Source organism: Hirundo rustica, chromosome 1 (assembly GCF_015227805.2).
Source record: "Hirundo rustica isolate bHirRus1 chromosome 1, bHirRus1.pri.v3, whole genome shotgun sequence".
NCBI classification, from domain to species: domain Eukaryota; kingdom Metazoa; phylum Chordata; class Aves; order Passeriformes; family Hirundinidae; genus Hirundo; species Hirundo rustica.
The window spans coordinates 85137744-85163524 of record NC_053450.1 but is presented as its reverse complement, the minus strand read 5'-3'; the positions used below and the strand labels follow the sequence as shown (position 1 = coordinate 85163524).

General features: G+C 42.1%; 1 protein-coding gene and 1 long non-coding RNA gene across 6 annotated transcripts in view; both read right to left on the bottom strand.

The window, feature by feature from the left end:
* GMDS (GDP-mannose 4,6-dehydratase) overlaps nucleotides 1-23599 on the bottom strand; it is a 411509-nt gene extending 387910 nt beyond the window's left edge. For 2 of the 5 annotated variants that reach the window (XM_040075302.2, XM_040075329.2), the window contains exon 1: nucleotides 23452-23599. In XM_040075302.2, coding sequence (XP_039931236.1) covers nucleotides 23452-23562 — 111 coding nt within the window. In that variant the 5' untranslated portion in view covers nucleotides 23563-23599. Of the gene's footprint in view, nucleotides 1-11696; nucleotides 11859-14319; nucleotides 14475-23451 lie in introns of those variants that run through there. The other 3 variants (XM_040075297.1, XM_040075309.1, XM_040075319.1) reach the window with 2 other exon arrangements.
* Nucleotides 16269-21554, bottom strand: LOC120757755 (uncharacterized). Its single transcript, XR_005702644.1, has 3 exons — nucleotides 21536-21554; nucleotides 16913-17107; nucleotides 16269-16399 (listed from the first exon to the last, which is right to left on the bottom strand). It is a non-coding gene; the product is annotated as an uncharacterized LOC120757755 (long non-coding RNA).
* Nucleotides 23600-25781: the final 2182 nt, after the last annotated feature.

The window sequence follows — 25781 nt, the reverse complement described above, 5'->3', positions numbered from 1 at the left end:
ACTATAAATTTTTCTCACATGGAAAAGCTTTGAATGAACAGTATTTTAGTTCACTCAGGAACAATTCCAGCTCTAAGCAATTTCAAAGTAGCGCTCAAAGACAAATTAAATGCCTTGTGCATGATGGGAAAATATTTGAGTGAAGGAAGCCTTCAACACTTTCTGAAAAGCCACAGATTTTATCTTTACAGTTAATATAAATGTGGTTTTGCCCAACCTTGAGAGTTTAAATTATTCTTATAAACTGTGGCAAGCAAATTAATGTCACAAACCTGCAGCAAATGTACTTTGCTTTTATAATCCATTTTGACTGTACTGCAGACCACTCTTTTTACAAATGCACCAATATTACCAAAACCAAGCCCAAACAACTAAGAATCACTCATCTGACACACACACATCTTCAGTGTATAAAAAAAGATGAGGGCTGATATATTCAAAATACAGTTGCAGAAAGATTTGCAAATGCTTTCCTTGTGCCACATTACAGGCCTGTCTAGACATTGGACAAAGTTGGTCATTCTCTGAACTGCTTGCAAAACTTGCTTAAGAGCCTGGGGAAAAAAAAAAGGTCAAGAAAATAACCCTAAAAAAATTAAGAAAAAAATAAAAATCCCATTCTAAAAAAGCATCACAACAGCATTCACAAAAATCTCCCACAGCAGACCTACTGCATTGTCTGATGGAATTTGGCGTTTTTCTCTAGAGCCAGTCAATAACAGGAAGTCAATAATAAATGCCCTGCTTTCCGGTGAGCACGGCAACCTCAGCGGCACAGCCTAACGAGCTGGGGGCACACCAGTTTCAGCAACAGCTGGAAGAAAAGTCCACCAGAGAAGGTTAAAAGTTTTTTGTTTGCTTTTAATAAAGCCAGAATTCTTTGTTAAGCCAAAAAAAAAAAAAAAAAAAAAAAAAAAAAAAAAAAAAAAAAGCAGCCCACAAAACCTGAAACAACCCACACTCCCAATTCTCTCAATATTGCAAAAAAGAGAAGAAGAGCAGAGAAGAACAGAGAAGGACAAAAAATAGGCAAAGGATGAAAAAGAGAAGAATAGAAGAACAGAAAGGCAAAGAAGAGTGGAGATGACCTGATGTAAAAGAAGGGCAAAGGAAAAATAAAGACGGAAGCTCAAAGAACTTTGAAGAAAGTCAAGGAAGACCAGGGATGATGATCCTTACAGTAGTTGCAGCTCTTCTGCTAAGAGCTCCAGTACTTCGAGCACCACATACATATCTGGTGCACATTACCATGCCAGCAGGAACATACTTGTCTGATTTTGGAAACTACTAGCTTTTCAAACCCAAAAGAAACTGAGAACAGCTAGTTTTCCACTAGCCTAAAGACACCACTACTATAAAAAAAGGTAACCACTTTGCAATATTTTCTCATTAATATTCTTCTTATTCCTTTTTAACTCAACTGAGTTTTCACACAGTTCATTGAGAAGATTCATCCATTTATTGGCTTTTGACAGGAACCTTGTAACGTTCATGGGGAAAATGAAGTATTGCTGAAGAAGCAGTAATACATAGCTCACTCTATGTATACCATGTGTGTAAGAATCCCTTAAGATCTGAATTAAGAAAGCCTTTATATGAAGCTCCCTCCCCACAAAAAAACCCACCAAACTTGCTATAAATCTAAATAGCTAGAATTCTGACTCCTACTAAAAGTGAAAAATAATACCAAAACTTTAACATGTGCATAAGTTTTGGTATTAAAGATGTCATGTTAATTACAATTAAAGCACTGAGATCATTTCCTATGAAAAAGCTGTTCAGGTTTATTAGTTCAGTGGAGAGTTTTCAATCTCAATCTCAAACTGAGAATCAAGATTTAGAGCAAAGGCATTTTCTGTGGTTACACAAAGTCTAACTCACACTCAACATATTGCAGTCACTTGGTTCAACATAATAAATCTACGAGAAGTTTCTGAACAGTATCAAAACTGATTAGACACCTGTACACACACCTCATTTCATTTAGATTAGAAATGCCTGTAGCAGCCCAGAGCCCTCAAATATTTGTGTGGCTAAAATCTGTGCTCATTTAAAACAAGATCATTTTTGACTGACACCTTTTTGATTAGCTTGAGTTCTCTATTTTACATTTTTCAGCTTGCAGTGATTGTCGAGAGGGGTTCAAATCCCCATCTCCATAGAGTTACAGTGAAATAAGCAGTGGCCACCCCAAATGTCAATTTTAACCTAAAAAAGTAAGTTTTTTGTTTTGTTATTAAGACGTCAGCTCAAAGCTTCAACAGAAAGTTGAAGGCATATTTGTGGGTGAAGACAAATTCACCTCACATTTAATTGAGGCTGATCCCTGCAGGCTCCTTCCATCCTCCCAGTACTCAGAGCAACACAGCTCCATCCCCTTCTGGCAGGGTAGATTTCCAGACAGGGGTACTTGTCTTACCATAATGCTCTGGAGAAAAACATTGTACTTGCAACCCAAATAACAGCCACCATACACTACAACCTCACAGAAAGCAGATACCACAAGATGACATGCAAGGGAGAAAGACCCCTAGATCACAGCTCCCAAACCAGGACTGCTGCTGATCAAGGCTCTCCAAGGAAGCTGGACAAAGGCTAGGATTTCGTTTCTCAAAAGATGAAGAATAAAGTGGACCAAGATGGATTTAATACCTCCCTCATTGCTATGAGGATGAGAACAAAACAGTCAAGCTGAAGGAGAAAGTCTCAGCTAGATTCAACATCCACCTTATGGAAGAAGAAATGCACATTTAGTCGGAGACTGCCAGAAAGAGAGTCCTCAAATTTTGGAGATAGAGAAAAGGAATTGCACTGTCCTACTCCTCTCCCATTTGTTTCCAAAGGGCCTCTTCTCAGCTCCTTATCCAACAGTAGCACCAAGCACAGTGGCCCCAGCACCCTGTATTGTCAAAGCACTCCTGGCTGCTTCAGGCCCTGCTTCTCACGTGGTTCTTCCACACCTTTTCCTCTCTCACCCATGAAAAGGGTAGACAGTGATTAGAGGACTGAATCTGGCTAACACACCACCCAAGCAGCAGCCTATAAAGCATAAGGTACTTTGTAGATCTCTTATTTTGCACAGAATATTTGCTTTGTCTTCTGATAATTATGTACAAGTTGCTTTAAATAGGGAATAAATGGGCACTCACTGTTTCTAGATATCTAGTACTTTAAGAGTCACTTGCCGATTTAATTGTATCAGTACCAGAGACTTTTGCTTTCCCGCATGTTTACAATATGTAAGAATTAGTGATTTTGCATTCTCAGAACTCAAAGGTATCAAGAGAAGATGCTCAGAAAGAATACCCATTTATTACAATTGATAGCAATCAAATATTTCCAAGCTATTTATGTTCAAAACTGAAAAGGTTAGCACTAAGAACCCCAAGCACACAAGATGTCAGTCATTGTACTACAGCACAAAGACTGCATTTGGCATAATACTCCTTTACATAACTGAAGGAAGGTTATCACCATAGCACATGTGGTACTTGTGGAGCCTTTATACTTGAACTGTGATAAACAACGCCTGTTTCGTTTTTAAACAGTTCAGAAATAGCAATAAGTAATTGTCTTTTAATGATAAAAAAAAGTCACAAAACTGTTATTGAGAACCAAAAAGTCATATGAACAGCCTATCCCAGGCAATTTCTTGATAGAAAGAATGCTGCTCCATTTTAAACTTCAATCAAAACAGAGCATCAGTCAGTCACAGCATATCAAAGATTTTTAAGGGATGAAATTAAACACATAGGCTATTCATTTGACAGAGGCATATATACCTGTCTCCACAGTGACAAGCCACCTAGAACTTGAGAGGTTTGTTTTCAAACTATTAACTGACAAAGTGTCCTTATACTGTCAAATACAAATTGCAACAAAACCCTAACTACTCATTTCAAACATAAAAATCCACACTTTTGACAGCAGAATCGGCATCCTGGAGTTAATTTCCTCTAAAAGACCAAAAACGGCCTTTTGCTTCTCCACATACTTTACAGATTTCACTAGCACCACAAAAAGGGTCCTGAATTCTTGCTATTTTCACTGCTCTGCCAACTCAGCTGCACTGGTCCTCACGACAGCTGTCCTCTATCCTCTCCCCCTGACTGCTGCCTCGACTTAGCCAACATCTAGAACCAACCTCTTTGCCTAACCTCTTGTTTATCTAGATCCTGGGTGGGGTTTTAACCATCTCCTTCAGCAGATGACTTCTGCCTCAGTTTCATTTCAAAACTACCACTCCCCATTTCTCTTCTACATAATGCTGATCTACTTCTAACAGCCCTCATTTAGATTACAGCGCAGTTCTGCCTTCTGACCCAAACTACCAAGAACACCAAAAACCACAAGAGATGCTCTCAGATTTCACTTCTGTTTCCCAGTCTCATCATAGCTTAGTGAGGAAGAGAAATTCTCTCAAGCCTTGGTTCTGACAGTCCAGAAAATTCTTCACAGATCCACAAGGATGCTGAGTCTCAAAAAAAAAAAAAAAAAAAAAAAAAAGTTTATAAGGACTGGAACACAGTCAACACAGAGAGAAAGCCTTTTCAGGAGTCTGATAAAAACAAGACCACAAAGTCTCTATTTGTCTGCATCAACAGACTTTTGTAAGAGTTTATGAATATAGCCAAATTAGAGACAAAATCTCACATCCCAAAAAAGACCTTGAGACTGTGCTCCAAATCACTCAGTTCACCCTAAAATGGTATGAAGATTATACACCACTGTAAAACCTTCTCTGTCTTCCTTAAACTGTTTTCTCTCATAGTTGATTCATTTGATTGACATGTTATGAAACAGACAGGCAATGTAGGAAATTTTAGGACACACTGTAAAAGCCCAGCAAGAAACACAGAAGGCAAAAATGGGACAGTCATATAACAGGAAGTTTCTAGGAAACAGTGCTACCAAACTCACCAATCACGGTGGTAGCAGAACCCTGAAGAAGATCCCCAATGCTCTGCATCAACACTATATTGTGTTGCCAAATATAATCTGTGTTAACCATTTCTTTCTTCCCTGAGGCATTAATTCAGACCTCAACTCAAGCTGATTTAGTGCAAAAGAGTATTTAACAAATAGAATACACAAAAGCCATAACTAAGCATTAAGTCCTGTCAACAAGTGTTCCAGCAGTTCCTTTTAGACCTTTCAAATTATAAAATACTACTTTATTTTGGTTTCTTTATGCTCAGTTTCCATGCCAGTTATCCATAAGCAAACCCTCCTGACTGAGAAATTGAGGAGGAACAGAAAAGTAGCTCAGTTCACACAAGGAATCTGAAAATCCTAATGTCAGTGCTGTAAAATATGAAACAATTAAACACATAAGAAAACTGAAAAATATCCAAGCCCATGTAAGAACATGAGGATTTCATCCTACTCACATTAATTTCCTTTTTTTAAAAAAAAAAATTAAATTTTCTCTCTTTGTCAAGACCACATAACTTGAATCTTCATAACACATTCTCTACAACAACCACAGTGAATATACTTTTTGCCAAAAAACCAAACATTTCTATTCTTCATCAGAGTCCAAGACTTTTTTAAAAAGGCTGCCACTATGCCAAAGTAATACATACCTCCTGCAACAACCTATTTTGTATCCAGATGAACAAGATACATAAAAAATTTTCAATAGGTAACACTCAGCAAATTACTTTAAATGTTCTTTCCAGAAGATAAGTACAACTTTCTGCTGGAACAGAAAACTTATCACTTCCTGAAACTACACTCAGATGCAATAGTCCCACAGCTCCACATGGGTGGAAGAAATATGTAAAACTCTTCGCATCTGGACATGCTAAATCACTAATAGAAAAGAATCAAAATGTTGTTGGCTAACTTTGTGTCTTTTTTAAGCATGCAAAAAAGTCAAGTCTGGGAATAAACTGGCAAATTCACAAGTCTCATAGTAGGACAGATAGAAATATCATTGCTTTGCTTGTTGCCCAGCGCTACATCACTGCATAGCATTTCAGCTGTGACACAGTACAACTCTGTCTAGGAAGACACATACTTCACAACTTCGTATCTGGAGAGAAAACTGCCCTTTGAGGAGTTTTCAGCCCTTCCCACTCGACTTGGAAAGCTGAAGGGCTGACATCAGCTGTAAAGCTAGCCATCAGTTTCTCTGAGAGCTTGGAAAGGGAGGCGGGGGAAATGGTGGCAGCTACAGCTGCTCGATGACAGTGCTTCTGGCAACAGGTTCCCTAATAACCAAAACCTAGCAGCATGGAGGTGGGCAGCTAACTTTCATACAAAACAGATAAGGTCCAAATCAGAAAAGACACAGCAGGAGAAAAGATCAGGAGGAAAAAGCTTATATACTGGAGGGACAAAATTTCTTGCTACTTAAAAATACAACCTTTCATTTGTGATAAAGAGATTTAGGCATAACCAGATCTTTCCTACAAGCACAGCCCACATGCATTTGCAGCACGTTGGGAAGTGCACTTATTCAGGTATTGTCTTTAGCCAGACTAAGGTTTGCAGCCACTCTTCAAAAGCCTTCTTTCAAAACAAGGAATGAACAAAGCAGAGACAGTGACTCTAGGCAAGTGATTTCTTCCAAGCCACAAAAAAAAAAAAAAAAAGGACCATTATGACCAAGTTTGCGTATATTGCATCCTCTCTTAAGGACTAGGAAAGGTTAGGGAATTTATTGGATACAAAGTACCAAGAAAGTTGTCCAGTTATTACTTGATTTACTCCCTATTTAAAAAAAATTCTTCCCCTTTGGAATCTCTTTCATGCAAAGGGCTTATCCTCCTTCTCAAGGCACCCCAGCCAGACCCACTGTCTCCATCCTCCAGGCAGAAATCTTAGCTGTGCCACTGCAGCACAGCTCTGCATGCAGGTGGGGATGGGGGAGAGCAGTACAGAGCTGCTGCATCATCAGTAGCACTTATGAGGGAGCAGGATCATAACCTCCGTTGCGTATCTGTGCTGCCTCATGCTGCAGGAAGAAAAAGATCAAGATAGAAAAATGGAGAGCACGCTCTGCTAATTTTCACACCAACATGAAATAAAGTTCAACAAGTGGAGAACAGCTACTATCAGATTCTGGGTCACAAGCCTCCTGTCCCTGGCAGGAAAAGATTACAAACAGTGCCTCAGTCCTGTTCCAAAGAGCGCTCTGCACGCAGATTTGGGATTTTTTCCTTTTCCCTATGCCATTAGGCCCTCCCCATTGATGACAACAATTTCTCACTTTGATTCTTTACACACATACAGAAAGTTTATTTTCCCATCACAAAAAAACCTGACAAAAACTATGCCCATCTCAAGCTTCACTGCATTTAAGAGTTTCCAGTGAAGGAGGAAAGAACATGGACCTGACTTACTCCACTTCAAACTCCATTCTCAAGAGGTCTGGACACCCAGCAAGGTCCTCTCACAGCTGTCTGGAACGGCAGCTCTTCTTGAAAGTGGTTAAGGAAGTGACACAAAGTACCTTCCGTCTATACAAAACCTCATTACTTACTAAAACACTCACTCTACAAAGCTCAGTCACCAGTGTTCATACTCTGTCATGAGGCATTCAGAGAGAACAGATTAAAAGTGGAATTCTAAAAACAGCCAGGTATAGCTGAGGTACTGAGAATGATGATCAAATCATGGTAAAAAAGCAACCAAGGAATCAAGTCAGAATTTAATGACACCAATCCAGAACTGCTGATGCAGAGCAGCAATATTTACCTTAGGCAGCTTGCTGTTTCACCTTTAACCATTACTTCGGGAGTATCAAGTTTATCCACAGCATACTGCAAACACCTAGACAAAGCAATTCACTTATTTAAACCTGTAAACAAGCTTTCTTGAAAACTACTTTCTTTGCTCATGAACACACAGCTTCACTCTTGCATTCTTCCACTGAAAGGGCCCATCCTACCTTTACCCTCCATTCCCACTGGCAGCTATACATGCCGGCCGTGTTCCCAGCACTCTGTACACCCGCGTGGCCAACCAAGGTCACCTACAGCTGAAGGGCAAACAAAAAGCCCTCAAAGGTTTTCAGCTGGAGCACATTTCAGGAGTCCTCCTCTTTTCCTAGCTTATAGTTTACTAGCAACATTCAGCACCGAAAACATTTATTCTTCCATTTCCTGCCCTAGACAGAGATGATGCAAAACCACCTCTCATGAGCTGAGGATTCATTTGGTTGGGCTTGACAGCAGCAATGCTGACAGGAATTGAAACAACCAAAACTAGAGATAGGAGAACCAGAAGCCTTTACCTTTATAATTTCTCCTCCTCAGCCTCTAGTCCCCCCTTGTCCCCAATATTTCCACTGGATTAGTCAGCCTTTTACCTCATAGCTAACAAACTAAATGTGACTAAATGTATTAACAAGATAGCAGTGTTAGGAGTGTTAGCTCCTCAAGGCTGGTCTCCTTGATAATTAAGCCATTCCTTCTACAAGGATCTCTTAAAAACCAAGTGAGAACTTGCAGCTAACTCCAGATCAAGTTTTTCACTACCTAAACTGTTTAAAGGTGCAGCTATATACACGCATACTGCGGTATTTGATATAATTTTGAAATCCCTATTCAAGCATTATCAATTGCACAAAAATTTCATGCGCGTTTTCCGAACGCCAACAAGCTCAGGTAGGGGCCAGGAAGAAAGAAGTGTATCAGTACCACACCACGTCTGCTAGCCATGTTTCAACAGCAGTCCCAGAGAGGTTATAACCGGAGCTGAACACTGACTTGTTTGCTTTATAGATGCCAGGAGCCACACACAGAAAATTGCTCACTTCTGAAACAAATTACTCTCAGTTCAGTTTCTCCGGAGGTCAAGATAATTACGGCCTGGAGTATTACTGCATTCACCGGCGCTACCTGGCAGAGGCAGCGTGCCAGCCCCCAGCTGCTGTAAAACGAGGCTCAATGATAACAGCACGAGGGAACAACAGCTTTTACAGTTCACAGCGTGGAGGGTGTTTCTCCAAGCTGTCCGAAGAGTGACTATAGCCACCTAAGTTGTTCCAGATTCACATTCTGTATACAGTCACTCCTTTGTCCTCCCATCCCCACCACGCGCACCAGACCCAAAGGGGAGCAACAGAAAGCCCTGCAAGGGGAACGCTGTCTTCCATCACCGGCTCTGCTAAAAGCACGACATCCCTGTGTACACCCAGCAAGAACGGGGGAAGACTTTACTACTGTAGTTTCCCTCACTGGGCTCTTAAACAAGCACACCAGCTTTTCTTCAGAGTTTTGCTACAGCTGCTGTTTCCTTGAAGAGGGCAATGCTGCGGCTACACCTCCTGCACTGTCCTGCCAGCCCAGCAGCAAGGGCAGAGCAGTAAAACAGAGATCCATGTTTCCTCCAAGACGGACAACATCGGATAAAGTGGGGCTGCCCACTGTCACAGGCAAGCCAGTTTCTTCCTGCTTTCCCCCCCAAACACAGGGCTGCACTTGAAAAATTAAAAGTAATGAACGCTTTCAACATATGGCTTTTTATGACCAAAAACCTCAAAACGAAAAAGAGTCAAGAGGTCTTTTCAAAAATTAATCCTGGAATTAATGAGATTAATTTGAAAACTTACCAAGTGCTGTCTTATAAGAATTATAATACACAAACACCTGTAAGGAACCAGCTATTTTAATAGTACCAATGAAACTGTCACACAAAACCAAAGAAGTGCTACTTGTGGCCCTGTGATTAAGGCTGTGTCAGCTGTTTGGTTTTCATGACTTTAACACCCAGCTGTACAAAAGGCCTTCAATAGAGGCAAGCTTATTGCACCAGTACCCACAGGAGCACGGTTTCTGCTTTCACTGGACAAAATGCAAGAGTCAACTATGTTTTAATGCGTGACCTTCAAATAGTAAGATCCAGAACCCGAAAATTGTTTTGGGAAATAATCACTGCCAAAGAGGACTGCACCATGAAAAATGGTTTGATAAATACTGCAAGACAGAAATTTGCTAGAGCACAAGAAACAGAGAAATAAGCATGTGTGATGTTCTGGTTTTGCATACATTCCTCAAGATTTAAAGGTATTTATTCCAAAGAAACTGCCTGCTAGTGCATATTTCATAGCTATAGATCTTCGTAACTTGGCCACCTTTTGCTTAAGCACAAAACAGCATTATCAGATTTATGTTTCAAAAGGCACAATCTGAGATTCTTCATGCAAGAAATCTGTAACCAATGGATTAGCCCTGATTAGTCCATTAGCAATGATTAGTCCTGTACACGCACAAAATTGAAAGCCCCACTTAAGCTGACACAAGAGCCACATCTGGCCCAAACAACCAGGAAAAATACAGTATTTCAAACATATGTTAGGGGATGTATTACTCAAGGTCCTGCAATAAACTAGCATCTCCTTTTAAACAAAAAACACAGTTAAACCCCAAACAGAACTCAACCACAACCCAAAAGAACTTCTTCACAGCGTGTTTTGATTCTCTGGGCACTGCCAGTACCCTGAATTTTATTGTATTTTGCTATTAAGTTTAAATTACAAAAAACATTACAGATTAGCTTAGAAGGCTAACACCCTTGACTGCCCCAGTACAGAAAAGCAGCAATGTCTCTTCGTCGCAATAATAAAATAATTTAAATAAATACTGAATTTTAACAGTCTGGTTCCCACATGCACTCACATACAACTATGAGCTATGTTTTCTCCACAAGCATAATGACAAAGGCAATACAGTCCTGCTGGAAAGATAGAAACAAAGTAGTTTTTCATCCTGGCCTTTCCTACATTTTTTTCTCTTTATCCCACATTAAAACAAGGCCTCCTTATTGAGACAATCAGAAGAACATGTGGAACTATAAACACTTAAAGGCAATACATCTGACAAATTCTTTAGATTTCTAAACTCTCCCCCTTCTCCGTCTTTCCCTTAGTCCCAAACATATGAGAGGGAAAGCTGAACACACACACACACAAAGTTAAATAATTAGCAAATGCCACTCCCATAAGTTCAAATTATTTCTTATTGAAAGCAATTATAAAAAAAAACAACAGCAGCAATCTTCAAAACCACCAGCACTGAAATGTCAAGAACTGATCTGGATGAAACTGGGGATATTTCACTCAGCTTATTGAATGACTCACAATGTCACAAACCCTCTCTAGGAATGTGGGCATTTACTTCCCTCAAAAGAACCACTCCTAATTAGTTTTCGACCACTCTTTCAATTTTCTTACCAGCCAGGGCTATGAACTGGCCCTATCCTGCCCTTGAACACACAGAGACAATACAGCAGCTGCCAACACTTCTAAGTAAGCACAGGGAGGTTTTACAAGGGGAAGATGGACAGTTACCTCTACACCTAAGTACCACAGTCTCTGTGAACCAATAACCAACTCCCCAAAACCTTTTGGAAGAAGAAACACTCCATTTCTGCCTAGAAACTTGGTTTGACATCAAAGCCACAGTGCACATGTGAAAGCAGCATAAGACATTACTGAGGCCAGGCAAACTGAAAAATGAAACACAGTGGTCAGTCCCTCAAAACAGAAAGAGGATCAGAAACAGAAAGGCTGTGCAGATGAGGCTCCTGAGGCAAGTAGGGATTTGGAAGCACTGTTCCTCTTCAGATAACTCCAAAGCAGCAACCTTACAGTACCTGTAAAAGTCTTTAGTTGCATATAAACACATTTACTGCACAATATGCTTTTCCTACTAGAAGAAACAATTTCAGTGACCAAATTCTATCACCTTTGTTATCCTGTAAAATGCTTTGGATGAAAGAAATGCTTCCTCGTTGCAAGATGAGGTGCTCCTCAGGACAGCAAAAGCGCAAGTCCCCTCAGGTAGCCACCCTAAGCACTCCTCGCACTCAGCAGAGCAGATAGGGGAGCCAGGTGCTGTGAATTGCATTGGCTATAAGCCTAAGTAGGCACCTGCACTTGCTTAAACAAGCCTGGGCTGAAACCCTGAAACAGCTGCCTAGACAATGCTCAGGTGTTGAAACAGTTAACCAAGAAGGTTCCCAGATGAGATGACAGAATCCATCACCAGCAACACCTGTTTGTATAAAGGAAATGAATTAGATTCAACTAATTAGTGGAAGTTCACGGTCACCTTTTGCAGTCACACCCAGTAGTTCTGAGAAACTCAGCCTTCATAACCAGTGTCAAGAGTAAGCTGTATGTCCACCACTGCAAGTACTTGTTACACAGCTTCCTATCAGTTAATGGATTTCAAATGCACGTGCACACTTGTATTTCCTGCTTTGCACACCTTCATGTCTTCTAAAATAACTTAAACCATCATTTTACAGCTCTCTCAATTTATCAAAATCAAAACTATGGCATGATTAGGGAAGTTCTGTAGTCTTGAATTTGCTTTCAGTTTGCCAAGCACTGAAACTGCCAAGCAACAAGTGTTGCACTTTTCTTTAACTGATCAACAGACACACACGAGATCCTTGAATATAATGAAAACTAAGAGCTTGCATGTGACGAAGCTGAATTGCACTCTAAAAGGAATCAGCAATCAGTATTTCACCATTTGACTTACTCCCCAATTTTAAGAAAAATCTGATCTCTCTTAATGTTTAAATATGTTAAGCTACAGGCAATGAAATTATTTGAAATTCTAGAAAGACTTCACAAATCAAAACCAGCAGCATAATAATGCACTTCTACAAAGATGGCTTCTATAACATAACTAAACAGTGATACAGCGTAAATAGTAGAGTGTGAAAACAAGGATGATACGAATAAAAATACAAGTGTCATTTTGGAGACACAGTCAGTCACAAGATCCTTATTTTATTCTTGAATAATGACAAATCTCTCAAATTAGTAAAAAAATCCTCTTCTCACTTTAAAATGCAGAAGAAGGACTTAAACAGTTATACTATATTTTCAACTATAAATTGCTGCAATAAGAACATAGAAATATTTAATGTATATCAGGGGGCCACAAGAAATTAAACACACAAAGCAAAATCACACAGTTATAACTCTTCAGTCTCTGATCAGCTGCAAGTACAACTATTTTCCTAAAGTGGACAGGCAAGGGCATAAAGCAAAGGTTAACTCTTAGTCTTTTTAACCTCCTTGCCTTCACAGATCAGAATAATTCTCCAACTTTATTTTGCCTTCAAAAATAAAATTACATATTTTACCAAGCCTGCATATGAACAGCCAGACAGTCCCCACTATTTTTCAAAGACCAGTGAAATTCCTGAACCACTTCCAGTATCATTGCAAACACTGAGGGGGATAAAACGACTTTTTAGCAAAGAGGCTGCAAAGGTCTGCTCACACAGACCAGGCTTGGGCTTCAGCAGGGCAATGCTTGACCAGTAAGTCAGATCAGCACCACAAAGAAGCTTCTCAGCTTCACCCGTGGAGCAGAGAGACCTCAAAGAGACGCCTACAAATGGAAGAGTACAGTATTTTGCACGCAGGCTTGAAGAGTTCTGTATTCCTTTTGTGCTGTTTATCTTGTAGTATTTTAACAGTATTTAACTTCAGAGGCAAACAGCATGCTAAATTTTGGCAGGAATACATTGACAGACTATTACTGTGTAATCATGGAAAGAATTACACTGACATCAAAACCGCAATTATTTAGTTGTATGAAATCCAGACAGCATGGCCAGAAATTTCAGCTTTCAAAACCAAACCTTCTCCACAGTACTGTTTATGCTCTTAGAAAGGATATCAGTGCTAAAAAAAGCAAGGACAACAATCAGTAGCCAAAGATATAGTGTCTGTTTCTTATCCTTTCAACAGAGAAATCTCAATTAAGAGGAAGCTATAGGTCATCAGTATCACTGATGAAGCCACCCATTGCTAATGCATCTGAATAGATCCTTCATGGACCAAGCAAATACTAGGGAAATGAAAAAATAAACAAAATAACCACACTCCTGACAGCATGCCTCTAATTTGACAAACAGCAACCTAAATAGGCAGATATTGCTACCCAGTTCCAGAATAGCACCAGCAGAAGTCTACAGTAAGACTTAGAGTAACAGACAGAAGCGACAGCGGCATATCAAACTAGAAATGTAAAACTCAGACAGAAAAGGAGGAGGAAAAGTATGTATAGGAGCAGTCAGAATTATTTCCTTCTTGACTTTGGGTTTTATTTTCTGCAAGACATATATACCAACCTATATGCCTTGGGAAAGCCTTATTTCCATTCATGAAGTGTAAATATCTTCAAAGTACTTCTGGCACAGATTCAGACACCCTAGGATACGCATACAAGAACTGTCTACTGTTTCCTAAATTGGGGGTTGGGTGGTTTAAGGCCTCCTTTGCAGTACAGTGACATGCTACCTCAGACTGCCTCTGAATACACAGGAACAGTTACCACTCACCTGAGGCATAACCAAGAGCCCCCTCTTTAACAGCTGTGCAGACGTCAGATACACAACAGAAACGAGGCATCTTCTGACACAGGAGGTACCACTGACACCAAAGAGGGCTTCAAGCATCAGAACTTTATTGTTCTTCAGTACAACCTTTCATACTATGCCTCTCACATGCATACACCTGTGTGCCCTTCCTACCCTTTTGTGATTGCTCAGTACACCTCAGCACTCCATGTTTCATTACCTTCAATACTGTTCACCTGTCCCACACAGTTGCAGCCCCTTAGCCATGAGGCTTGGCAGCATCCCCATTCCCAATCACCACAAACTGTGTGCCTACAATCTTCTCATCACAGCAAAAGCATTCAACTAGACATTTAACATGGTATCATTTTTTTCCTCCTGCATTGGAATTCACCACACAGGCCGTAGGAATTCTCCTTCGAGAAGAATTTCAAAGCAGCAGTAAATTGGTTAAACGACAGCTGAAGCAAAGCCCTGCAGAAACATTTCCTACAATTTGACTATGTCTTGCTACATTTGTGTTTAGCCAGATTTTTCTAGAACCAGCATATTTTTTCCTGTTATTTCAAAGGGGTTCAAGCCTGGTAAATGCAGCACAAGCTAGTTTATCTACTTGGATACCCCTTGCAAAAAGCCAAGATCCATGGCATTCCACATCCAAGGCAAGCACATCTTTGCAGCTGACATACCTGTTGGACCAGTGTGCTGAGCATTGTAATGAAGCAGCTGACAATATCACAAGTAACTTTGATTTTGACTGCACAATGCAAAGGTACCATTATTCATCAAAATGGAGTTGTCTCAGGGAACACAGTATCTGATGCCCTTCAATGGCACTGATCACTGAACCAACTGCAACCATATCAAAGTCAATGGATGTGTTTTTAGACTTCATTTGCTTACCATCAGATGACACTGCGTTAAAGGAAAAAATTGTGTTTCCCGTTAAAAAAAAAAAAAGAAAAAATGAGACTTTAGCAATAAATACTCCTGAAAAAGGAAGCCTTCCTTGGGTATAATGATTTTTGTGTATTTGTGACTAAATTAAAATTGTTACAACATTCAAGTTGCATATGAGGAAGTTCAGTTGCTTAACACATGTGAAAAGCACAGGTGACAAAAGATAAGCCAGTTCAGATCAATTTGTTTGGCAGGCTTTACAAAAGCTTCATTGTGGATTTAGGTTGTAAAGCCGGTGAACACCCTCAAAAGGAACAAGCCATAAGGACTTTCCAGTAATAGGAACAGGAAACTGGAGAGAATTCCACTCTTTCACCTCACCTTCTATAGTTTTGCTTAACTGAAAGATTTGGACATAACCACATCCCCCAGATCACATACATATGACCCAAAGGAATTCCTTAGCTGAGGTTCTGAAAAAACAATCAGTGGGTTTTTATGAAAGAGGCAGGAGGTGACAAAAATATTAAAGTGAAAGAAAATCTTTTTTAGTCTGCTCACTTGGCTAAAAAGCAACCAAAGTAGCAAGAAGAGATTTAGAGCAAGAGAGACCATACACCTGTGAAAGAGGAAGCTGGACATCGACCACGCTGCTCTTGAGCTGTCATCCACCCAGCGCTTCAAGGAAGCCACGCTTTCCAAAAAAAGCCTGAGTTGTGCTGCAACAGTGTAGGAGAAACTGAGCTGACAAGCTTGTAAGAACAGTCACTTAATCAGGACTCTACTCCAGACCCTGAAGTCTGAAGGAGTTGGGATAAGGTTGCTAGGAATTGCCAAGGGAAAGAAAGTGCTTCCTGCCTCCCAGACTGAATGAAAGCATAGGTAAGTGCAAGGAAACCCAACCTTGGTACTCCTCTAAGACAAGGTGTGAGCAACAGGAAGCACCACTAGGATGAACACCAGTATCACAACTGCACTGAAAAGCCTTTTATTAAACCTTTTATTTATTATTTATAGGGATCACAGTGGTAGCTTTTGATGTGTTTCTCACATAGGCCATCAGCAGGTTCAAGCACTTCATTTTTCCTTGCCCTTCTGCATAGCTACCTATTTTTTTAAGAAACCGACTCCCTTGTGCAGAAAGTTCAATAGACAAAAGGATCTGAAAGAGATAATCAGAGGGGAAAAAAAAAAAAAAAGACCAAAATTTAGTGGTAGAAGATCAAGTCACAGGGAAAAGATTTTTACAAGAGTTTTCTATTCAGATTGGATTGGCTGTAAGTACATAGAGAAGATGAGGCTTCAGCTCTTTAAAACTTTAGGAAATAAAGAAATACAGGTTCTGTCTATCTCCCCAGTCTTGATTAAATTTAAAAATCCCCAAATAATTAAAGATTAAACAAGCTGCATGCTGCAGGCAATGGGATATTCTGTTCTCCTGGACCGTCAGTCCAGGCAGCGGCAGTAAATAACTCCCTAACCACAGCATCAGAAAATGTCATGAGAAGTGTTGCCTGGAGGAAGCCATCATCCCAAACCCTATTTGGTTACCACATGTAGATCTGTTTCATATCTTGGCACCATTAACATGAACTTCAGCATTTTCTCTTTCCTGGAATACTTTCAGTATTTTATCTATGTTCACAGCAGGAACACACACCACAGTATACAATACCTTATGATTCACTTGTTGCTCTCAATGCTTTTCGATCCACATCCTGCATACATCATGTTCAAACACAAGGAATCAGACTGCCTGCACTGGTCCTTGAATTGAAGGCCTGCTAGCTGAGCCAGGCTACCAGAACTTCCCTCTCCAGTACACAACTAAAGAACAGACTTCACTGGCAGTCACAAGCACTGAGAAAAGCTGCACAAAGGTGGAAAGAAAAAAAGGAAGTTAATACATCAAGGCACACATGAACTAATCCTGTATCAGCAATACTTTTTATTGTGAATACCTGCTAGATAACTTATGTTCAAATGCCAGCACTATCTGCATTATTCTGAAAGGCAGCGGAATACAGATGGGCTCCCCCAGGCTGGCACAGAGACCAGCCAAAGTCATGGACTCCCAGCTCTAGAAGAAGACAAAAGCCCTGTCAATCTACACATACTGGTGTAGAGTATAAAACCATATGAAAGAACAAAGCATTGAACCATGTATTTATAGATGGCTATTAATGCAGAAGTTGAATTAATCTATCTGGTAGCCCTCCTCTTTCCAGAAGGGAGTCAAGGCAATCAAAATTCAAGCATCTTTGTAAAAATAGGATCTCTGTCTCCCATTTCGGTATTTGTTATGCTACTTTATACTGAGTAAAACACCTTTTTCTCCAGAGTTTTGGATTACAATCAATAGCAGCACTTCTCATCTATATCCTGTAAAGGGAAAATACCTGGAGTTTTATTTTAGGAAAGCTTAAGTTTCATGCCAGAGCCACTATTCATTTGCTGCAAATTATTTTCAACAAGCCCCTTATGCCATCTTGTCATAAACTGCAGGTGTTCCACTTCCAATCCTGTGGAGTGGTCATAATATCATACAACCTTATATTGAAAGGGACTTCTATAGAGTTCAAGATCCCTGCTGAAGACAGGGTCAACTAGTGCAGGTTGCTTAGGGCTGTGTCCAGTTTGGTTTGGGTACCTCCAGGGACAGACACTCAACTTTTATAGGCAGTTCCTTCCAGTGCTTGACACCCTCATCATTTAAAACAAAACAATCCAATAAAAACCACCCCAAAACAACACATACCCTCCCAAGTTTTAAAGAAGTTTTTTGCATTTAAGTTTGTGGCCAAATTCAGTGCTCTTATATCTCTTCGTACTCAACCTATGATAAATCCTCGCTCAATACAACTCTTGGCTACTTGGAGACAGATACTGAAATAGAGTACTTGGCTTCAACCAAGACAATATTTGTTTAAATGAACAGGCAGCAACACTAATATTTAGCTTTACTCAGAAACCAAGACTATTTGTTTTAATGAGAAGGCAGCAATGCTAATATTTACCATTAGCCAGCTTCAGCAAAGATTATCCTCCTATTTCAATGTGAAAAACCAATCCCTTCAGTTTTATCCTTCTCCTGGCAAACCAACATTTTGTCTCTGGTATAACAGGCTATAATGTTTCTCTACATCTGTTTTTCAGGTATATATATACACCTTCTCCAGTGACACAGATTCCCACCCCACCATTTGATCACAATACTGAAAGGAGTTTCCAAAAACATTGCTTAACTCTTTCCTCTACAACTCTTCTCCAGGTAACATTCATTTTATTTTAGCCACAGAGTATCAAGGAGTTTTATAGTATGTAACTCCATACCAGCTATTCATTTCAGGGTTTTTTTTAATACTAACCAATGACTCATGTTCTGTTATTACTGTACTTTGCCCCACTGAGTCTGTCTTTCTCAGTTTCACCTCAACAGCCAAATTTAAGAAAACCAAACAACTCGACTTCAATTTACAACAGCAAATCTCGCTTTCTCAGTATCCTTTTTTTCCCCCTTTGATACAGTTAACCTTTCTCAAGCTATGAAGTGTAACTGGCATGAAACTTGCAAGTACCTATGTATAGGCATTTGGTGTGTCAGAGGAATCGCAAAGGCAGTGAGCAACTGAACTTCTGATACAAAAGACACAGGCAGACCCCACGCTTCACGCTCTCTTCAGGCTTGGTTGGAAGTTCTGAGGTTGCTGCCTTAAGGTTTGCCAAATGGAAGCTGTATTTGACAGAACTGCAGGCAGAGAGCAGACTGGGGCTGGTATTGCCGCTGTAAGAACTCTCACAAGGCAGAGACACAACTGCTCCCTTCATCTACAGTTTGCAGTAGCCTCAGGGCATATACTGACACTGAGCTCTAATGCATTGCTTCACACAAAACTGAGCTCTGAAGTGCCTGCTGAACTATCTTGGTCTACCTTGCTGTCTCTCCTAGAAAAGCACCACATTCAGACATATTATTTATTGCTCATAATCCAGAGGCCCAAGTGGGAAAAGTAGAAACATGAACATACAACCTCATAGTTAGGCTCAGACAGATTATTTCTTGGTACTTCTCCAAGAAGTCAAATATCTGAATACTTCTACGGATTTCGGTATAATAAAGACAATCAGACTGACTGCATCTCAATCAGGCATTCTAAATAGATATTTAAATGCAATTTTAACAGATATTTAGTTAAAAGGTCTAGAAAACAATGCTTTAAAAATGTACTGCGTCAGTCACTTCCTGATATAAGCAAGAAGCCATGTTTGCATATCTAGAATTACATTGTTAATAATACTAGTATTTGATTCAAAACTCCCATTTTTTACATAGTAACTCCTTAAGTTACCAAGGTCTGAAGAGTCCAGCACATTTATTTTGCATTGTGAAAACACTCTTAAAGAGCCACATTCAAGCTGTTAGAGATTTTTTTTAAAAAAAGTATTTTCATTTAAACACATATATCAGGCCTGTTTAATTTAAAATACTTCTCTTTATATGAAGAAAAAAGTCCTGTGATTACTCACAAATAGTCTGCCAGTGGACCAATACCTAAGTGACACTTCAGATATGTTTCATCCATCTAACCACAGCAACTGCCTCACCCTGGAAGTCATTTTAGCAAAACAGTGAAATGTGGCTCATCCCACTGCTGTAGTGTGAGAAAGGTAAGAGAAATCCCAATACTGCAAAAGGAGCATATAACACTACTGCCTACATGCTTGGAGTCTCTTATCAGCAATGCAAGTGGTAGAATGACACTGATTTCACCATAACCCTAAGGGTAAATGCAGAATTGGTAGAGGTTGATACATCTGCTTTGTTTTAATAGAAAGTAAGGTTCAGCCCTTGGAGCCAGAATGCCATTTAAACCCTGATCGTGCAATTATGAAATTCTTTCTTTTGTGGCGTCACCATGCATACCGCAAATTTCTCCTGTTATTTGGCCAAAGGTCAAACTCGTCTTCCTAACAGTAACACATTCACCCTTGCAGATACCTGTCCTCTAAATGTCCTCTACCTAGAAGAAATGCAAGTCACCAGAACTGATTTCATTAACTGGTGCAGTTAAGCTTGCAAATGGCATGTGCCTCCAGTCTCTCACTAAACAGAAGAACTTGTGTGGACAGCCCATCTTCCTCTGGCATGCTGGAAAGTCTCATGACCCCCATTAAAAGTCCCTTAATCAGAAGTTTCAGTTGTGCCATATCTCTATGCTATGTTTCAGTTAAAAGCTGCATCGTCAGTCAATTGCTTCATTATCAAAGTATAGCGCTATCTGAGCTCAACTCTTTCGCCATCCTAGAAAGAAAACCCCAAGTGGAAAAGAGAAACAATCCACATGTTCATGGTTACACAGAAGTTCTGAAAAAGAATGAGTTGACTGATTTCAACACTACGATTAAGCACATGCTGTGGCATCATCTCAACTCAGGAAGGGCTGCTACAGTTCAAGCAGCACCTCACTTGGCCGAAGAGTACTCTAACAACAAAAGCCCTATTCCACAATTGCCCAAAACTGTCATGGTCCTCATCCAGCTCAGTACTTATCTTTCACCTATCCTTATATGCCAGGCCCTACAGGACATTACTTCAGCAAACACTCTCAGAGTACAGTGGCCACACACAAACAAAAGCAGGTTCCTTATTTAATACACCTGTGCCAGCTCGCTTTTTGCTGTAGAGGAAAGGGCAGAGTTTAAATAAGGGGAGTTTACCATCCAATTCTGTTCTACACCACCTTCAGTCTGAAGAGATCCAAGCCTTTATCTCCCACCGTGAAAGAGCATCAGTAAAAGGAAGAATGGTAAACAGGCCAATACTCCTTAGCACAGCAGTTAAAATAATTGCTTGGGAAAGACAAAGCTTGAGCTCTAGCTTCCACTTCAGCATATTTGTACATTTTACACACCGTAACTAAGTTTAAAAACACATTGCACTGCTTCTTTAGGGACAGGGAGATGCAAGTCTGCCTTTCTCACACAGGAAACAAAATCCAAGGTTCCTATCTCCATGTGAGTCATCTTGAAAGAGGGGTAAGGAACAAGTAGTATGGTGACTTCCTTCAAAATTAATCTAAAAAAATAGATGGACCAGGAATCCTGGCAGCAGATGTCAAAATTAGGGAGGACTACATGACTCCAACAAAGGCCTTTCCTAGCTCTGGTTCTCCACATGATAAATAATATGCCTGTCAAAAGTTAAGCTAAGAAGGAAGAGCTGCTTTGAAAACAAAGCAATATAGAGGACACAGCACTGAAAGAATCATGGTGTTGTAGCTACAGGACTCTAACTTACTATCTTTGATGAAGAGAAACGTACTTCTGCCAACAACCTGGAGACTTTTCACACAGCACCAAAGGAGTCCTTGGGAAAGCTCTGACTGTGCTCTTGCTAGAAATGAACATCAAGCAAAAGTGTTAGTACACAGAGATCATTAGTTTTTCCTCTTCTTAGACATAGTTACATCTCCTTGTCAGACAGCCACTTTGGAGGCTGCTATTGGCAGAGAGCTGCTAACCCATGGGAAGAGCATGGACCAAGAAGTGTTGCAAGAACACATGAGACCAGGCATAATGAGGCCAAACACAAGCAGCAGGTGAGTGTTCAAAGCACAGTGCAGGTTCTCTCAGACAGCAGATGAAAAGCTAGTCTCTGGATTTACTCCCTCACACAGAACCCACTGCTTCATCCACTATAAAATAAAGAGACAGCATTTACAGTTTCAGAGTAAAAGAGCAACATTTTTGTTTGGACATGCACTTTTTCACTGTGCTCATGGACTTCTCAGCAATCCACATCAGCACCTCGCAGTGGATCTGCAAGCATACCAGGACAAGTCACAGTTGAAGGGGAAGAAGTTCTTCCATGTATGAAGCCATCACTGATTAAAATGCAAGCCATAAAGAAAAAATGCTGCTCCACTGGCATTCCAAACTGAGCCCTAATGGCTGCTATACATCACTTACTTAACAAGTTATACCTATCACAGGAGATACACCCTCCAAGCAGAACTCATTCAGTACCAGCATGTTCCTGGAGATACGCAATGTGCAAGGAGAGCAAATTTTTCCAGGTAGTGGGAGGTATCTACATTGCAAATAAGAAGTTCCTCAAATATGTCCAGGACAACTTTTCATTTAGCACCCACTTGCCAGCAAAGACAGAGCAATGCAGATCTCTGTGTTTACAAACAGTCCAACCAACTACCCGAGCTGCATACTGGAAGTGTAGCAGCATAAGCCACAAAGTGCACATATCAACCTTCCTACACACCTCACCAGGTTAAAACTCACCACCATATCTTTTTTCACCATGCAGAAGTTGCTCCAAGGAAAACTGTGATTTCTTTCTCTTTCCATGCCATCTTTCTCCTGCACCTTCTGCTCAAAGCACCAGGACTCTGAGAGCATCATTATCCCTATGAGTAATATAGCCAAAAAAATTGGAGACTGCAATGAACATACACGAACACAAAGCAAGCGGCCTGGGGAAACACTTTTGTCATCCATTCAGGTTCATAGAGCAGGCACTGACTGTAAGTGCACGGCTGCCCAGCATGTCACAGTGACAAGTGACAAACACCCTTCCTGAGTGACAAGCCTGCTCAGGTCGCAACCAACGCTGGCTGCCTCACACCTGCACTGGTACCTTCCCCGCTGCAGACCGTCAGGATGAAGAGTCCCAGCACCGGCCCCCTCGCACTGTCTTTGCTAGGTGCTTCTCCTTTCTCAGCGATGCTCACTTCACGCGTCATCTCTGTACACGTTAAGCTGATTTCTCAGGAATTCTTGGCACAGGCTACTATAAGACAGTCCAGACACGAGACATAAAAGCACTGCACCCCATCTCACTCGCACCAGCTGAAGAACACTACGGACCCCCGGGGCAGGCAAGCCCTGCCCACGGGGTGCTCTGTCCGCCTCTGACCCAGCCGGGGGCTGTCAGAGGGAGCTCCAGCCCGGCGCGGAACCGGCGGCACCAAGGCTGCAGGGAAGCGGGCACCGGGCTGGGAACGCACCCGCGGGGATGCGCCCCGGGGCCCGGGAGCGAAGGGGACGCGCAGACCCACGCCGAGCCCTCCACCGCCCCTCTCCCACGCCCGGCCCCGGTCACGGCTGCCTCCGGGCGCCTCGGGGCGGGTCTTTCCCATCCCATCCCCTCTCCCTCCGCCGCCGGGAGCGCACGTGAACGAGGGGGGCCCCCGCCGCTACCTGCCCGGTGATGCCGGTGATCAGAGCCACCTTCCTGCCGTTCATCTCCTCGCCGTCGTCTCCCGGTGCGGCGGCGCAGCCACACGCCTCCTCCGCCGCGGGCTGTGCCATCCTCCCGGCGGCGGGCGCGTCCCAGGTGCGGAGGTATCCCGGGGCGGAGGCGCGGCCGCCGGGGCGAGGCTCCAGGCGCTGCTGGGGGCGGGCACGGAGGGGAGGATGCCTGCCAGCACCCGGGGTTACCTACGCTGCCCCGGCCGCCGCCGCCGCAGCATTTCCGCGCTCGCCGCCCGCCCGCCCGCGCTCCCGCCCCGCCCCGCGGCGGCCGCAGGTGCAGCCCCCCGCAGGCGCGCTCCCGCCGCGCGGCCCGGGAGCGCGCCCCGCGCTCGGCACCGCTCCCGCCGCGCGGCTCGGCCCCTCAGCCAATCAGAAGGCGGGGCGCTGCCCTAAAGGGGCGGGAGACGCGCCGGGGCCGAAAGCTGGCGCGGTGATTGGCTGAGAGCCGGCGGAGAGGGGCGTGGCCGGAGGAGGAGGAAGGAGAAGATGAAAGAGGAGGAGGAGCGGGGCCGCCCGACTTCCTGACCGCGTGTCGGGCCGGGGGACGCGCCGGCGGCGCTACGTGAGGCGAGGGGCCGGGCGCACAGCGCCCCCCGCGGCGTGGAGGACTCACCGCTGGAGATCCCGAGCATTCCCACCCACGTTTATAACGTCTGGTTATAAACGGACTAAAGACTTCTGGAAAAAGGGATTTACAGCGAGTATTTTTTCTTCTGATGAGGCACTGGACCAGCACGGCTTGTACCGAGGCAGCAGGTCGCTGATGTACAAGGAAGAAGGTGCCTGCCCCTGATTTGCTGTTATTCCGTGAAGGATTTCTCATCTATTCCCTCATTGCATGCTTGGATGATGGGGCCTCTGCATATGCAGATGACCCTCCTACTGTTAATTTTTTCTATTATTATGCTGCATGATCAAAATTTTTTCAATGTCATTGAAAATCCATAGTATATTTAAAAAAAAAAAAAATCAACCAACAAAACAGAGTCTAGGAGTATCCTGCTCTTCAACTGGAACTGTACTCTCAAATTGTGAACACTTTCTTGCATGCTGCTCCCCACTTTCTCAGTTTAAATTCCTTCCTGGCAGCCTCACAGTCTGCGATGCCACGGAGAATTTGTATTATGTCACAGTTACTCAGTTGCAGGATGTCATCTCAGTTGTACCATTTCTGCCTTCTGTTTCTGAAGCCTTTTCTGCACAAGCGCATGCAGTTTTATCAAGTTGGCAACATCAGCTACTACTTGTGCAAAGTGACTTCATCCCACTAAGTGCTTGCTTTGTGGATGTACAGTCTCAGATTCAGAGAGGAGGGGCACCACAAGTGAGTGCCGCCCTCTCACTTTTAAAATGACACTGGAGAAATAAAAAAATATCAAATTCTGAGAGTTTCAGAATTCCGTATATCAGAAATAAAGCACAAACTTTTATTTGAAAACCTAGGATCTGAGAGTAGAGGGAGTTAGGAGCAAGTTTCCTTTCTTTACTTATTTACATACATCATTCACTCTCCTGTTAGAGCTGAGCTACATAAAACAGTGCATGAACTACAGCCTTAAGAATTGTTCCTTATGTGGCCAGATAAGTTTGTAATTTCCAGCTTTCCTTGGCAGTCTATTCATTGGCTTGCCTTCTTTCTTGTTCTGCTCAAAGAACTAGTGGGCTGGGCTGACAGTGTAAATCCTGACGCTGTGATAGAGGAGCCCCCATCCCTGAGGCCTGCATGTGCAGCTAAGAGCCCTTTTTTTTGGTTACTTTCTCCAAATGGCATTTTTCCCACCCCTGTTATCCAGTATCCCACAAGAGCTGTTTTTCTGATGTAGCATTTTCCTTGACTGTTATGCCCAAAAACACTCCAACGGGTGGGGGGGGGGGGAGAAGGGGGGAAAGCTGGTTCACACCTTTCATAAATTGTCTGATTAATCAAGAACATCAGATGACCGATGACCTTTTGCTTTGGTTTTACTCTCAGGTGATGGGCACCTCCTGCTTTTCCTTTACTCAGAGCAGTAGATCTCCTTCCTGCTCAGTGGCTGCGCTCCCGAGTGATTCAGAACAGAAGGCTCTGCCATCTGTGAGTCACTTTTGTAAGGGGAGCATCCCAGCCAGACCTAGGTGAGAACACTTTACCAGGGTTCATACTTGTATTTTTGGTCCATAGTAGTACTAGAAACAGGCAAGTGAAACCAGACAGGGTGTAGCCCAGATCAGGTTCCAGCTAACTGAAGCAAAAAAGGGAAAAAAAAAATATATAGAGAGCACCAAAAAAGCCCCCT